Source organism: Pteropus vampyrus, unplaced genomic scaffold, assembly GCF_000151845.1.
Source record: "Pteropus vampyrus isolate Shadow unplaced genomic scaffold, Pvam_2.0 Scaffold319, whole genome shotgun sequence".
Lineage (NCBI taxonomy): Eukaryota > Metazoa > Chordata > Mammalia > Chiroptera > Pteropodidae > Pteropus > Pteropus vampyrus.
Window position 1 is genome coordinate 322,707 of NW_011889100.1, and position 16,840 is coordinate 339,546.

At 42.9% G+C, this 16,840-nt stretch overlaps 2 protein-coding genes across 2 annotated transcripts in view; one reads left to right on the forward strand and one right to left on the reverse strand.

The window, feature by feature from the left end:
- Window positions 1-11,721, forward strand: part of GABPB2 (GA binding protein transcription factor beta subunit 2) — a 22,517-nt gene extending 10,796 nt beyond the window's left edge. The window contains exons 5-8 of the mRNA XM_023521846.1: window positions 3,464-3,635; window positions 5,482-5,667; window positions 7,986-8,122; window positions 8,272-11,721. Coding sequence (XP_023377614.1) covers window positions 3,464-3,635; window positions 5,482-5,667; window positions 7,986-8,122; window positions 8,272-8,571 — 795 coding nt within the window. The 3' untranslated portion in view covers window positions 8,572-11,721. The remainder of the gene's footprint in view (window positions 1-3,463; window positions 3,636-5,481; window positions 5,668-7,985; window positions 8,123-8,271) is intronic.
- SEMA6C (semaphorin 6C) overlaps window positions 10,549-16,840 on the reverse strand; it is a 19,439-nt gene continuing 13,147 nt past the window's right edge. The window contains exon 17 of the mRNA XM_023521847.1: window positions 10,549-10,605. Coding sequence (XP_023377615.1) covers window positions 10,549-10,605 — 57 coding nt within the window. The remainder of the gene's footprint in view (window positions 10,606-16,840) is intronic.

The following is a 16,840-nucleotide window of genomic DNA, read 5'->3' on the forward strand; positions in this document are numbered from 1 at the left end:
GATTTATGAGTTGATTAAATGATTGACTGTAGGAAAACTACTTATTTCTCTAAGCCTTCTTTACTTATCTACAAAATTGAGATATAGTAATATCCACTTTACGAGTTGTGAGACTTCGAGATGTTTTAGTTCCGTGTCCACTTCATAGCAGAGCTTCAATACCAGCCGCTAGTGTTAAGTGAAAACGAACTTCCCATTAAAGGTTGACTCCGTCATGCCCACAAGGGGGCAGTAGTGACCTTCATTTTATAGGCCATCAACTCTTAAAAATCACTGTGCTTTGCTTTCAGCTGAATGATTCCAAAAATTTAGTTTAAATATACGTGTATATGTAATCAGCACATTCACAGCCTTTTGGATTTGTTGTGGTTCAGGCCACATGGGCTAGAACAAGTGCTTTCATGATCTCAAAGTCTTTAGAGGCCAGTAACGTTGCGTGTTCACAAACGCGCAAAAAGACCTAGGGTTGATCTTTAATCTAACTACCGAAATTCTCCAGAATAGTGAAAAGTCAAAGACATTCAGGACAGAGATTCGTAGCCTTAGCTCTTCCCGTGGCCTATGTAATGTTTGCCATGTCGCTTTTGGCAAACCTACTCTCCTTTATCTCTTCTGTATGTTGACAACTGCAAATTGAAATTGCTAAACCATCCCATAATAGAGCTCATCTCCCCAGTGTCGTCTTAAGGAAGCAGTTCTTCCTAGCTCTCCTCTTTTAGGGGTTTGGCTTTATCAGTACAGATAAAAGAAAGGAGAAAAGATGTACAGCAAATTCAGGTTGTCTTATTCTTAGATTTTCTTTTCCAGAATAGTGGGCGGGCTTCTTGTTTCCCATCATCCAGTAATATTTTTAAGCATTAACTGAAAGTATCCTAGGATTATCACGTTGGTGGATATTTTTGATACCAAAATCCAGATTACAAAGTTTGCTTTTCATTTTCCATTTGTGACTAAAGATATGAATCATCATAGTGCTACTAGCAAACTGCGGTGATTTGGGAAGACAGCCTAATTTAAACACTAATCAGGGTAAAACAAAGTTATGAAAATGAATTTCCTGCTTCTGTAGAGTCAAAAGATACACTCCAAAGTCAAGTGTAAACAGCTTTGTGTTGGTTCCTAGAGTACAGGCTCGGAATCTAATGAATTAGGATCTAATCTGGCCTCTGATGTTTACTAGCTGCATGACCTTGGGCAAGTTACTTAGTTTTTCTGGATCTAGTTTTCACTAAGTCATCGAGATTGTCTATACAATCACCTAAATCCTGGTCTGAAGAGTTTATATATATATAAGCCACATTCCGAATAGGTACCAAGAGTTGTCACTGATAATGCTATTTCCCCTCCAAAAACAACAGTATCCATGCACATTTTACTGTATTTGATGTTGTGCCTTATATTGAGGAGAAAACAATTAACATTATTGAACAATGAAGTACTTTATTTTCCTGGAACTTGCTGAGATAAGTCTGAAGAGGTAATCTGCATAGTCTCTTTTCAGTTTCAACTGTGTCTATAAGAATACTGAACCTGATTTTTCACAAATGTTCTTCATTTTGCTATTGAGGGGAAGGCGGGTGAGTCATTATGTTGGAATCAAAGGGAGAGAGCCCTTAGGTTGGACTCATCATATGCTAAAAGTATATAATGCTTTTCTCATGAAGCAGTTGCACCCAGCTCTTCTGTTCTCCTTTAGCTGGTGGCCTAGCTGATGTTCGGCCCACTTGGACCTTAATTACAACAGCCTTGCTGTGTGTGTGTGTGTGTGTGTGTGTGTGTGTGTGTGTGTGTGTGTGTGAGTGTGTGAGTACACTGTGGTAAAATAATAGCAGCCTTGATTTTTGATCGCTAGTGACTTACTGTACATATCGTCCAACCTCCACAAGGAGATATATATCTAAAAACCGCTTGTTTCTTATTTTTTTCATCGTGAGTTCTCACGTCAGTATTTGGTGTGCTTGACTGAGCGATTGGAAGAGCGCACACTCAGCAGGGAGCTTAGGAGCTAGGACAGAGCTGGACCTTGCTGGCAGGAAGCCGCTGGCCAGACCTCAGCTCCTTTCTGGAGGTCAGCGTGTCCCACCGTTTCAGACCACGTGGTTCCCTGCGTGTTTTATGAGAGTTAGAATAAGTAGGGATAGCATCACGATGTCCACTTCATCCCCGCGCCCACAGTCACCCCCCAAAAGCTTAGGGAGGTTTGCTGCTGCGAGGAGCATCATTGTGCAAGGAATCTACCTTTCAAAGGAAAATCTGAAATTTAAGTTTATGAATGAGTTAGGTTACCTAGATTAATCGTACCAGAAAAGGATTCTTTGCTCTGTGGGAGGATTTATTATAAGGAGTGTTAAATAAGAGTTTCCCTAAATGTTTTACAGATAACTGACTTTTTGATAGAAGAAAGGCTGGGACAAATCTTTAAGTATAGATAGTGGTAAAATTTAAAAATTAAGAGCACATTTATAAAGAAGATAGGCGTATGGGTAAGAGTCCGGTGAGGAGACAAAACTACATGGCGAATTGTATAATTTTATTTTATATATGTCTATATAATCTCTAAACTTGTATGTGTAATTGATGAAGAATTACTAGTTAGTAAGAGTGAACTAACTACAAAGAGGTATGGAGAACCCTAAAGAACACAGGACTAGTCGATATAGGGAGCAGCCGCAGCCACTACTTCTCTATGACAAAACTTAATCGAATGCTAGCTGACAAGTAATGATTATAGGATCCAGCTTCGGTATCACAAGGCAGGGCAGGGAAGGGTGGAATTGGAGCACAAAGGCTCCAAAAATTTACAACTAGCACAATAAATATCTTGGAAATAGGAAAACATTAGTAATTCATTTTATAGACGATTTATGGAAAACTCTTGAGTGATGCTTTGGGTTCATAAAGTTGGGCATACGTGCTGCCAGATCTAATGCACACCCCTCTTGGAACTGAGCTGTGAGAACAGCAGGCAAAATACAAGACAAAAAGGTTACGAACAAAGTTTTTTTAAAAAGCGCATCATGACACAAGTAGATGATTGGTTTTTAGCGCTAATCGATTGTACTACCCTTTGACCTTCAGTATGTGAAATGCCAGGTTGTTCACTGTCTTCACACCAGAGGTCAGTCTGAGCCTTCCTGGCTGTCAGCGATGACTAGAGGTCATGGGTTGAGCAGAGCCCCTGCGGCCCGGCCCCGGCCCGGCCCCAGCCCGGGAGCGGGCGGCTCTGGGTCTGTCAGCTGCTAACGCTCTGCACTGGCACTGGCGGTGCAGAGAGTGAGCGGCTGGGAGTGTCTGTGGCCCTACACCAAGCAGGCTACTGGAGTCCACTTTAAAAGGAGAACGTCTTAAACCTTAAAAGAGCTTTAACGCCGTGCTAATTGGTTCATATCGGTTTGTATTAGAGAGCGAGATTAAGGACATAAGAATGAAAAGCAGAGGTTTTGATTTACTAAGCCATTTTTAGCTCATCTCAATTTGTTCTCTCCTCTCGACCTCATTTGCCATTTTTACCGAAATAGGTGCCCCCCATGCCTCCTCAGCAGTGCGCCTCTCAAATTCCACCACCTCAGTGCTGGCCACCCTCGCAGCCCTGGCCGAGGCATCAGCCCCCCTCTCTAACTCACACAGAGCCACAGGTAGGTGAGGGAGGTCTGCTGGGCCAATCACTGTTTCTCCTCTTGTTGCTAAATCTCCAGCAGATTGAATTTGCACGAAATATTAAAGAATTATGGTTAATTAAAGATGACTAGGAAGAAGGGATGCAGCGTCCTTGAGCATCAGAAAGAAAAATCACTAAGTCATATAATCAGACAGCTGAATAATACCAGAGGATGACTAAGTTACTCCTTTGTATTTTCGCAGTTTCAAGTTTGTTTGCCCTGACTTCAGTTGCTTCAGATTGAAATATTTAGTCTTAATTAGCGGATTTTTTGGAAATACTCTGTGTTGTGTTTTGACTGATGCTATTGTAGAATGATTCAGAGTAGCCGCTTAGATGTCTTACAATAAAGCATCAAATACATGGGACAGCCACCTCTCCCATTGTCATACCCTGTGGACTTCAGGTTTGCTTGGTTTGTTTTTACTGGAAGTAAAAGTTATTTTGGCATTTCCAATGGAAGTGAGCGGGTATATGCTGAATAGTGAGTACCCTTCTGACACTTAAAACGGAAAGGTTCGAGGTCACTTAGCCAGAGATAGCTATCTACGGAGAAAAGGCTCAAGGCTTCATTCAAGTGGAGCCTAGTAGTTGTACGTAGGGCTAAAGAGTCATCTAGCAATCTTTCTGGAACTCTCTGGCAGTCTCCATCATAAATAAAGGCAGGTTGTTCTGATTTCTTTCTACTATTGACATTTGGGTGGTGAGAACATCCCTCCAAGCCCGTTTTTCTGACTGGGTGCATCATAAAGATCTCTGCTCAGACGTGGAGGGGTGAGCGGCGTGGCAGAGGGGAGCAGTATGTCCAACTTGTGCTTGTTATTCTTTTGATTTGCTCTTTGATCTTGGATAAATTGGTTCTTCAGGTCTCGGTTTCCACGTTTCTGGCATATTGGTTAGAGTAAATTATCTGTCGAGGTCCTTTCAGCTGTGACACTTAACCAGTTCCTTGTTTCTGAGTGTGAATGCTCCGCTTCCATTGAACCGCGTGAACGTGTGTCATGTGGACAGTCCCCACCCCACTATTGCGGAGTTCTGCTTGTGACTCTTCAGAAAGAGGAGTTTATAGTGGTAGGAACCGTATCTCCTGCTGGTTACTGGGGATATTGACTAACCAAACTGAAAATCTTGACTCAACCTAATACATATAAATCTCTTAGAGAGGTAGCTGGCACAAAGTAAGTAGTCAGTGTTACTTGTTATTAATATTGTTGATCTGTCAGGTGAGAGAAGCCACCTACCATTTTTGTCTATCAAGACTTCCTCAGGCTTTGACTACTTAACATATTGTTTTGTTAATTCAGTATTAAATGCCTCGATTTCCTTAGAGAAATAGATTTCGTCTGATTTATTGCTATTTCTCTAAGCTCCGTAGATTTATTTAGACTCTTAAGATGCTTCCTGAAAAAGAGTTCAAAGATCAAATATGTTGGGGAAACTCAGCATACTGTATCCCCTGCCGGAGAGTCACAGTGCTCATCAGCCTTGGGAGTCTCTGATACTTCCTACAAAGCAAACAGAAAAGTTTAAGCATGTTTAAACCAGCATTTTGAAAGTGTGTTTTTACATAGAACCCATCTTTAGTGAAAGCTACTAACATCTCAGTGAAGACGTTTTAGAAAATACTGTTTTAATGCAGTCCTTATTTTCGTTTCTGCTCTGACTTAGCATTATTCATAAGAGCTTGTTTTTGTGTACTGTTGAATCTAACTTTTTTTTCAAGTTTTCTTATTCCTGATATTATCAATTTCAAGAAGACTGAAATTGCTATGCTCCAATTTTTTAAAAAGCTGAAATTTTAAATTTACTTTCATCATCTCTAGTTAATTCAGAGGAAATCATAGAAGGAAACTCTGTTGACCCATCAGTCCAACAAGTGGTGGGGAGTGGAGGCCAGAGGGTCATCACCATAGTGACAGATGGCGTCCCCTTGGGCAACATCCAAACTGCAATCCCTGCTGGAGGCATTGGCCAGCCATTTATTGTAACCATGCAAGATGGACAGCAAGGTGAGTTATCCCATTGGACAGTAGTGTGTTAAGAGATATCTTAGACCCTCAACTGTCCTCCAAAAATGAGGCATTAAGGGGATGCAAGAATGCCAGGTACCACATGGGGCAAAGAAGGTCTGAAAAAGAAAGAAACAGGTTGGCAAAGGCTTTTTCCCTAATATATTTACAATTTGTGAGTAAAAACCAATAACCTGGTCGAAAGAGCAAATAATATGAACCAATACTTCACAGAAAAGAAAATCCTGATGGTTCTTAAAAATATGATAATATGTTCAGCCTACTTTATTCGTAGCAAGAGAAATGTAATTAAATATTGCACTGAGATGCCATTATTCCACTACATTGTCAAAGGTGTGGAAAAACAGGCGCTCTTATAAATCGCTCATGAGAGTGTAAATTAATTAATTAATGCACCCTCTGAAGAGCAAATTGGCAATGTCTATCACTAATAAAGATACACGTACCTTTTGGCTAAAAAGTTCTTTATCTCTGAATTCATATTCACACGCACACAAATGACATGTACTAAGTTATTCATTTTGGCATTATCTGTAATCATCAAAGATTAAAAGAACTTAAGGAAAAAAAAAAAAAAGAACCCAAGTATATGTCAGTAGGGAGCTGGTTAAATAAATCATGGTACACCCATACAATGAAGTACTCTGCCCCTGTGAAGACGGTGAGGAAGCTCCCTCTGGACCGGCGTGATCTGAGCTCCAAAATAGATTGCTAAGCGACAAGAGCAAGGTTCAGGACAGTGTGTAGATTATACATTTTTAAAAGGGGGAAACGTGTATTTGCTGATATATTCATGAACTTTGCTATCTCTGGAAGAACATTCAAGAACAACACTGATAACATTGGTTGCTTCGGGGGAGGACACCTGAGTGGCTGGAGATGGATAGGAGGCTTTTCACTGATGCGCTTTTATAGATTTTAATTATTGAACCATGTGAATGTATTATGTATTCAAAAAATGCATAAGTAAATTTTTTTGAAAAGAGAAAGAAACTATTCATTACAACTTCATTCCTTAAAAATATTGGAGATTGAAAAGCGGAGGGTTGGTATAATTGCCTGTATTACCAAAATGATGACTTGGCTTAAATAATTATGGAGACTTTATAATTTTCAGATTATTTGAATTGATGGATCTTTGCAATATGAGAAGAAAGGAGGAATTAAACCTTTATAATCCAAGCTCTGGTATCATAAATTCTTGTTGATCGTATTTGGAAAATAAAAACCCTCATGCTACTCTTATATCCACAGCCACCTCCCTAACCCTATTCCTAACGCCTGGCAGCCACTAACTCATATTTGTCCTCTGTCTCTATGCTTTTGTCATTTAAAGAATGTTATAGAAAAGGAATCATATAGTATGTAACCTTTTGAGATTGGCTTTTTTCTCTCACCATAATTTCCGTAAGATCCTTCCAAGTTGTTGTTTGTCTCAATAGTTCATTCATTTTCACTGCTGAGTAGTATTCTGTGGTATGGATGTACCACAGTTTGTTTAACCATTCATTCTTCATTGGAGAACATTTAAGTCGTCTCCAGTTTGGACTGTCTGAACAGAGCTGTTATGAATGATCACATATAGGTTTTGTGGGAACATCACTTTTCGGTTCTCTGATATAAACGCCCAAAAGTGCAGTTGCTGGGTCGTATGGGAAGTGCATGTTTCATTTTTGTAAGAAACTTCCAAACTATTTTCTAGAGTAACTGTACCACTTTACATTCCCACCAGCAATTTATGAATCCAGTTTCTCCACATCCTCTCCAGCATTTGGTGTTTTCACTATTTTTTACCTTGTTTGACATTCTAGTAGGTGTGGAGTGTGTTGTATTCTTATGTGTGCTGATCCTTCTCTCATCTATGAGAAGATAAATAATTAAATTAGAGACAGTTAATGGCAAACTGCTTTCATAAGAGGTTTCTCAAAAATCTTGTATAAAGACATCAGGCCTTCTTTAGATAAATTTGTCCTGCAGAATTGTAAGCCAGTTGGTTCTAGCTTCTGACCTAGAGTCAGACATCTCTATCTACGAGCCTCAGACCTGGCTCCTAATTGCGTGACTTCCAGATCTGCAGATTTTTGCCCTTCTTTTCAGAGGCCTTCTCAGTGCCTCTCTCTAATCCTTTCTGTTTCTCTTTGCAAGGCCATGCCCTACCTGTTGATTCTAAAATCCAAAGGGATGTGAAAAAACCGATATCAGAATATATTTCAATTTATTTTCTAATTTGAAGCAAGCAAAACCTCTTTGTTTTCCAATGTATTCATCTCCTCCAATTGGTGTCCTTTGGCTTGTAGTTCTAACTGTACCTGCTGGTCAGGTTGCAGAGGAGACTGTAATTGAAGAAGAAGATGAAGATGAAGAAGCAGAGAAGTTGCCATTGACTAAGAAACCAAGAATCGAAGAGATGACAAACAGCGTGGAGGAAAGCAAGGTAATGTTTTTAGCAGCGCGGAGAGGAGAGAAGGGAGGATTCGAAAGCCGTAACTGCTAAGGCCTGAGCCCGTCTTTACCTTTTGTCTCCTCTCTGGATAATCTGTGATCGAGTGTTGTTTCCAGTGGTGACATGGTTTACTTTTATAGGAAGGCACTGAGCGAGAGCTGCTACAGCAGCAGCTCCAGGAGGCCAACAGAAGAGCCCAAGAGTACCGGCACCAGCTCCTGAAGAAGGAGCAGGAGGCCGAGCAGTACCGCCTCCAGCTGGAGGCCATGGCCAGACAACCGCCCAATGGCGTCGATTTCGCCGTGGTGGAAGAGGTGGCTGAGGTCGATGCCGTAGTGGTCACAGACGGGGAGACGGAGGAGAGAGAGACGGAAGTGACTGGAGCAGGAGGGACCACCGAGCCTCGCGCCGGAGTTTCCTTGGAAACTGTTTCATCTTAACGTACAAGGGCCACAATTTGTACTGTGTCCATCTTTTTCCTCTTTTTAAAAGAAAATACAGAGGACAAACACCGCGTAAAAGCTAAGGATGTCCTTAAGAAGAAAACTATAGCAGCATCGAATGCTTATGCTCAGGAAGGCTCTCTGTGCAACTGGAAAAATCAAAGCCAAACTTAGGGAGCACTTCTGAGGGCCAAAGAATAGGGACCAGATTTCTCAGCTGCGTCACTGCTTTGAGCATAGAGGTAAAAGAATGCCGTGTGCTGTAGACTGATTGTTTTTTAAATAACTGATTTTCTATCAGAAGATTTTACTGTCAAAAGTTTTTGAGAAAACATTCCTAACGTGGACACACCCAGGGCCTTTAATAGCTGCACCATCAAGTGACCTGAAAACTTGCCTTAGATTCATGATATGTGTCTGTTAGAGAAGACACTAGTTGGGAGCAGGGCTAGGAGCGAGTTCAGGGAAAGAGAAAGGAATATGTTTCGCTTCCAATGGAGCAGGCGCTCCCTACCATCCTGAGTTCATTTCACTGAAAAGCAATCTGTGATTGCCTGACTAAATTTGCATTCATTGTGTCCATAGCTCAGATGCCAGTTTAAGAAACTGAAATGTAATTTTTAAAAACTGGAAAGGAAAGAAAACTTGTTTATGTGGGAGAAGTGTATAAAAACCCAGAACCCTCCGGGCTGCACTTTCACAATGCTGGAACGGAGCCAGAAAGAGGCTGCTGGGGTTAGGAAACAATCTGGTGTTGAGATACAAACTTTGTTCTGGCTGGATTTTATGAAACGGCAGTCAGCATGGCGGTCTGTCAGCAGAACAACTTGCTTCCAGTTATTTACGTCATGTCAAGCTTTAATATCAACTCTTTAATTTGTAAAATTTGTTGTTTTCTAAGCGTGCCTTTCTGTGGAGCTTATATGATATCTTCTTATATGAAGAAGGGGCTTAGGAGAGCTGAGTGCCGTGAGGATGCTGCATAGTTCTCTTGTCCTTTGACCTGGAGTGAGCAGATGGCTCTGCTTCCTTAAGGGAAGACCTTGTGCCTTATAGGTGCTCAGTGTTGGGGGGGCAAAGGGTGTGAGAACCAAGGAGTCTGGCCAGATACTTCGTCTGCCTCACTCCCTTCTCTCCCGCTACGCCTGCTCCCTTTGCCTAGACATTTTTGGAAAGTGTTTCATTGCTGGGTTTTCTTCATGTGCCAGCTTGGAGTTTTATCAAAAGAAAGGGAACTATGGATGGAGAGGAAAAGGTCGTGGAGAAGTTACATTATGGAGGTTGTTGCCTTTGAAATTTGGCCCTCATCGTTCTTGACTTGCCTGCTTGCTTTGCTGTAAATGAGAAGAAGAAACCAGAGGGAGATGTGCCAAGTAAACATCTGAATGACTGTTTAGAATATGGTTTTCTTAATTAGCGATCATGGGGAAAGCATACATTTTTAATTTGGTATAAAACTTGACAGTTAACGTGGTTCTATTTACCTTGATTAGTGAAGTAATTTGCCGCAGTTTTCCAGAGGTGAAAAATTATTTGGGGCTCAAAATAGACTGAAAACAGAACTCCCCGAACCAAGTTTAACAAACAGGATTGGCTGTTAGAGGCCTGTAGGCAAAAATTTCAGTTTTGAAATTAATTTTGACTACTGGCCACCTTAGCTGGGTTTTGTCCATTGACTTGAGGACTCCGGGCTGTTGGGGATGACGGAGAAATGCAGTGGGGGAGCCCAAGTGGGGTGACGGTGAAACTGTGGTCTTTGCTCTCACACCCGCCTGTTTTTGTTTGTGATTTTTTTTTCCCCGTGTCCTTTTGAGAACCAGGTGCTAACAATAAGCTGCTGTCATGTGCCATTTCAGAGACTTGGCTTACCTGCAGATGGACCAGGTGTCATTTTAGATATGTTTCGTTTATGTCCTTGGTGTCTCTGTCAACTTTAATTCCTTTTTTTTTTCTTTTTTGTTAAGGGGGTGGGGGTTAACACTGCAGAAGGTACCCAGGCCCCTCCACCTCCTTCTCCAGGGTGGCCTCTGGCTGGGGGTGAAGAGTTCCCATCCAGCATTCCATTTTGAGCACACTGAGTCCCAACCATTTTGGGGAGCTGTTTATCAGTTGTTTCTCCTTCTGCAGGAGGCTGCCATTCCCACCCAGAAAAAACTCTAGTACAGCCCAGGTCATTTTTGATGATGGGCTCTCTGAGACCAGCAGTTAAAGGACAGGTTGGGGTTAAGGAGAGGGAGAAGGGAGATAGATGTCTGGAGAAGGATGGGGAGCAAAACGGTTTTTGTTCTTATTTACTCTTAACAGACCTTCTAGCATCCCAGAAAAGAGAAGTAGGCTTTGGTCTCCAGGTGTTTTGCCGTGGAGAAAATGGCAAGTCAGCACCTCCCGGAGTAGTTAGAAGTTTACATTTTAAATCAGGAATGGCAGTGCCCTTGTATGATTTTGCATTTCTTTCTGGATCAGCCATGGAAGTTGGGAAAGTGTGGCTGGGTCTTCTGGGTTGGGGGCTTCGAGCTGGCTTCTCGGCAAGGTTGGATGACAGAATCAGATAGACGAGTGCTTCAGAGTTGGTGCTTGAGCAGGGGGACCCGGGTCCTGGGATGGCTGCCTTCTTAAAATAAAGCTGCCTTAATGATATCAGTATTAATGTAGGATCTTCAGACTCTACCTTTGCATTTTATCTAAAATCTTCCCCCAAAAAAGAGAGAAAAAATAAACCTTAATATCTCTGTTCTTGTTCCTGGCTTCAGGGAATTGCTTACAAATGTCTAAGTGTACAGTCCCTTCCTGTCACTACCTCTGTGGGATCTCTTCATTGCAACGCCAGAGTTGAGGTCTCGTCACTGAAATGTGGGAGAACTTGGCTTTGGGTTTTCAGAGTTCCAAACTCAGTGCCTTAAAGGACGTTCTTTTTCTCTGTCCGATCTGTGTTGTTATTTCTGGCTTTGCCGGTCTCCCTTCTTCACTTGTAATGTTAGGAGTATATGGCATACAAAATCATTTTTTCTCCTTTATACCGATGTAAAAGAGATGAATTTACCAGAGTACTCTCTGGGGGAAGTCGTGTTGCGTGACCAGGGCGTGTTAATGCCCCTTCGCTGGGTGTATGTTTGCGTGTGTGTTTGTAAATACATATGGATTTTCCCACTTTCTGTTTGTTTGAGGTTCAACTCTGGTATAACCTGGAAATGTTTTTATTTCATTAAACACATGAGAGAGGGTTTCTTTGCATTCGCTGAACGGGCTGAGGAAGAAAAAGCATTGCGTTGGCCCTTCCGTGAGAGGTGTGCTCTCACAGGCCGTGATGGGGACTGAGGCGTGAGCCGCCAGGGAGCCCAGTGCTGGCGTTCCGGCGGCTTCATTAGCGTGTGGCGCGATGACACCACGTAAGCTGAAGGACGGGCAGAGTCGGGGCAGCGATGGCGCGGCCCTTCCACGCGACCAGCCTCCTCTGCGCTCCTGTGGCAGCTCTTTTGACTGGTATTTGTACAGTTTCCTACACCTCTGAACAGGAGGGAAAGCCCAGAGGGAGCAGACGTTCTGTACATCTGCTCTCCCTGTCTAGAAATCTCATTCTTTTGAGAGTGTTCATTCTGAAAAAGCTCGTGCGACCCTCTCCTGACAGACATGGGCCAGCAGAGCTAGAGTTGAGGCATATACTGAGCTCTTCCCAGGAGTTGAACGTTGAGTGGGAATCAGTTTGTGTTCCAGTTTATTGGAGAATGGCCTCCTGTTCCCTACTCCTAGTGCAGACATCTGCGTGTGGCCGGAGAAGGGGCTTGAGAATGGAATACACGTCAAGACCAGCTGTGCGCCGCTCCGGGCTCTTACCTCTCTCCATGCTATGTTCTCCTCCTGACTTAGTATTCTATTTTCTATGCCAATATATTGAGCAAAAAAAGAATATGAATTTGAATTAAGTAGCTTTGAGCCTCTAGTACTGCTTTTTTTTTTTTTTGGCCTCTCCAGGGTTAGGGGGTGGGGTGACATTCCTAGACTCTACAGTAGCAATTTGGCTTGTTAATGGCAGGAAATTGTGATTCTCTATCTCCCTCTCCCCTCCCTCTTTCCCCTCTAACAACTTCTGCTTCTGTGACCCAGTTGTTCTTATCTCCTCGAGTCTTTCCCAGAAACTAGAACTCAATTAGTAGGTCATTTCCATCTGTGGGCCTTGTCTTTCCTTTTCCCCTCCCCTCCATCCCTACCACGTATTTTCTGTTTATTCTGATGTGGTTTGTTTCTGAGAATTAATTAGGTCACACCCCATATCCTGTGCTTCCTAGCTGGTTTCAGGCATCTCGCTCTATCAACAGTGATGATAGCAGCTCCCTTCTCTGGCTTTGCCCTGTACACTGTCCTTCTGCCAAGGCCATTCCTGTTGGGGTCTGGGTGTGGGGAGTAAGAGTGTGGGTGGGGTGCCTAGACGCTTCCCAAAACATCCTCAGTTTTTCAGGTTGTCTGACAGCTTTATGTACAGTATGTTGTAGGAAACCTTTCTTTTTTATCTAGGATTTTTAATATAATAAGGTTTGATTCTGATGAGCAAGTTTGTGTGTTTATAGGCGTGTGAGTGAGCGTTTGTGTGTATATACACCTATACAGATCTATATTATATATACAATTTTTGTACTATCATTTAAAATAAAGATATTTCTTAATAAAATATCAAAGTCTTACCATTTCAGGGTGTCATCGAAAATGTTTCCATCTTGCCAATCGGAGATAAACCTCAGTACGGTCACATGCTCCTTAGCAACAGGGAGACGTCCTGGGAAATACATCGTTAGGCAGTTTTATTGTGGGAACATCACACAGCACACGCGCACAAACCTAGATGGTCTAGCCTGCTACACCCTAGAGTCCTGGGCTCCCAGCCTGCACAGCACGTCACTGCACTGAGTACTGCAGGCAACTGGAACAACGGTGAGTATTTGTGTATCTAGACATAGAAAAGGTCCAGTAAAGATGGGCGTAAAAGATATAAGATGGAACACCTGCATAGGGCGCTTACCATGCAGGGACCAGCAGGACTGGAGGTCGCTCAGGTGAGTCAGCGGGTGAGCGTGAGGGGATGTGAAGGCCTGGGATGCACCGCGCTCTACCGAAGACTATGCACACCGTACAGTCAGGCTACGCTAGATTTACAAAACATTAAATCAGGCACAAGAGAAAGTGATGCAATCGAGAGACGCAGTGAACACCAGATGCATGAGGCTGCCACAGCGGAACATGGCACACTGTTGTATGGCAACCTTTTTTTTATAAGTAGAGTACATTCTAAACAATAAAAAATATAGTAAACATATGAACCAGTAACAGTAGTTTATTATTATCAAATAGTACGTACTGTACATAATTGTGCTGCTATACTTTTATACGGCTGGCAGGGCAGTTGGCTCATAGCATCGTGACAAATGTATAATTCCTTGCACTGCGACATTACGACGACTACAGTGTCACTGGGTGATAGAAATGTCCCAGCTCCATTATGATCTTATGGGAGTCGTGTATGCAGCCCGTCGTTAAGTGAAACATCATTACGTGAGCACGACTGTCCTAAGTCTCCCCTTCCAACTGAGCCACCAAGGGCAGAGTGGCGGGGCCTGGCGGGGAGGTCCTTCTTCCCCGTGGGGTGGCTTCTAACCCAGTCACACTGCCTTTTCCTTACTGGCTCCTCCTCAGTTGGTACTCTTAACAGGCAGAGCAAGTTTGGGTAAGAAGTGAAGTGAGAATGGAGAGAGCTTTTGATTGTCTTGTTAAATTTACATCTTCCCCCTTCTCTCATCCCACACTCCCTCCCCTAAAAGCAAACAACCGAGAGGGAACAGTAGATTCTGTGCCTTGTGTGGGAGTAAAGTCAATGCTGAGATCCAGGGGGAAGAAGCATCAGGCTCAGCAAGGCTTGGAAATAATGGATTCGCTCCGCTGGCTTCTCAGCTATTGTTAGTAAGGTGCTTGTTGCCATCTCGGTCCAGTCCAGCACACACTTACTGAGTAAGCGCGAGTAGCAGTCTGTTTGTGCACACACCCCATTGACAGATAGGGTTGAGTAGCCCCATCTGGCTGGCTGGATCCCCATATAGTGTACTGTGTTCTCCAAAGCTGCTCCATTGGCAGTAAGGATGCCTTTCTTCTTACATAAAGGAGGGTGATACCAAGGTCAAGGACATATAAGTACCTGTGTTCAACAACTAGACTCTCTACCCAAGTCAACACCTCGGAAACTGAACACCTGCCATGTACTAGGCTGCGTGCAGTTAGTCGCTTTTGGGTAAATACATATCAACAAGTACTGTGTACATGTTAATTATAAGGTGCTTCTGGTCTGGCAGGTTCCTCATAAGTGTATATACGATCTTTGCTGAGAGAAGAGCAAGGACTTGAGCCTTTTTTTTTTTTTTTTTTTTTAATGCCTACAGCACCTGGTCTTCCTAGGTGGTCTCCCATCCAAGTACTAACCAGGCCTGACCCTGCTTAGCTTCCAAGATCAGCCAAGATCAGGCACGGACTTGAGCCTTGAAAAGCAAAGAACTAAGAGTCTTGTTGAATTAAAATCCTAGTGAGAGAGTATGGGAGAGTCAAAAGGGAACTGGAGAGAGAGGAACCTAGAGTTCCCTGCAGGGAAATATTCTTACGTGATGGGGGAAAACGTGAACTACGGCGACTTTCCTAAGATTTTTCTCTGTGGAAGTGAGCCCTCTACTCCAAGGAGATCAGTACATAGAAAATACAAGAGAAGTTGAAGTGTGAGCAATCTAATGATAACTGTACCTATGTAAGGTTTGTGCAAGACGTCTGATGGGCAGCAGAGCAAATTAAGACTATAGGGGACCCCGGAGCAGTGTGGGCTGCACTCTACTCCCATAACCAGTCCTAAAGTTTAAGAAAGTTCTTATTGTAAAGGAAGGTGATGGATGTTTGAACAAGAGGCCAATATAAATAATAACAGCTTCCACGGTTTAAGCTTTTGCTACATGTCTGGCAATGAACTAAGCCCTTTGCATACACATGAACATACCTATTTTGCAAGTTGTGTATTATCTTCAGTGTATGGATACAAACAAAACAAAACAAAACAAACAAAAAAAACAGGTGGTGACTTTGCCCAGAGTCCCACAGCTTTAAAAAGTTGTTCTTTTTAAAACTACAGTTTCTGCACAGAGTTATCAGTGTTCTTCCCTCTAGTTTGTCCCATAATTGGTGCTAGCTTTCTTGGCTTTGCTCAGCTGCATTCATCTCCAGTTGCAGTTAAAAAACTGGGGGGGGGTGGAGTAAATTCTCCAATCAGCCTTTCCCGCAAATTCCCCAAAGTCAATTTTGCTCCAAAACGAATTCAGCAGGCATCTCCCTAAAGTTGCTGGCCTGCAGTACTTGAATAAGGAGAGTCAAAGTTACCTTCTCTTGGGGGAGTGGACGGGGTCTTCATCTGTAGTATGCTGGATTTCATCTCCTTCCTCCTAGCTTTGTCTCTTCTCTTCTGTATTTTATTTTCTGTCTTATTCTGCATGAATTTCATCAAAGGGCTCCCTGTGCTTTGGCTTCCAGTTGGATTCAGCCAGTAGGGGGCTCCAGCCCCTACTGGAGGGAGAGAAAAGACTGAAAATACACGTGGGCCTAGCTGTATCCTTTGATTAAAGGTCACTGCTCCCTCCTCTCAAGGCAACTTTTCCTTCTAGGTCCCAATAACCACTACCTCCCTTTGTCCTTTCAGGCCTAAGGCTGTTACTAGCCTCCAGTTACCAACCTATCCCTTGCCCACACTTTTTAAAAATAGTCCTTCATTATTTTGAGCATGTCATCTATTTCCTGTTGGGACCCTAATATACCTGGTCAAGGCAGGTGATCTTTTGGATTCTTAGGCTTCATGTTTATCCATGTACCTGAACCTTGCTCTCATGCATGTAACCTTACATTCTTATGAGCCAACAGTGCTAAAGGGTCACCTGCTGAATTAAGTAGCAGAGAGTGACTCATACTTGTGTGGTTCCCAAGTGTGGGATAGTGGCATCAAGGAGACATAAATGTGAGAGACAATAATAACTCAGGCCCCTGTGATTTAGCTCCCAAAGAACCCAAGATGCTGAACAGCTTTTCAAGCTTTGCGACTGTGGAACCTTCTGTGTTTCAGGTCCCCAAAGCCTTACACAAGCTGATGGACTTTGCCTACTGGGGCCCTGGTTTCTCCATAACCTCCCAGGATACCTCTGAGAAATCAGCTTGGAAATCCCGCAGGAGGATGACTTTATCCTCCTTTTGGCACATTCTG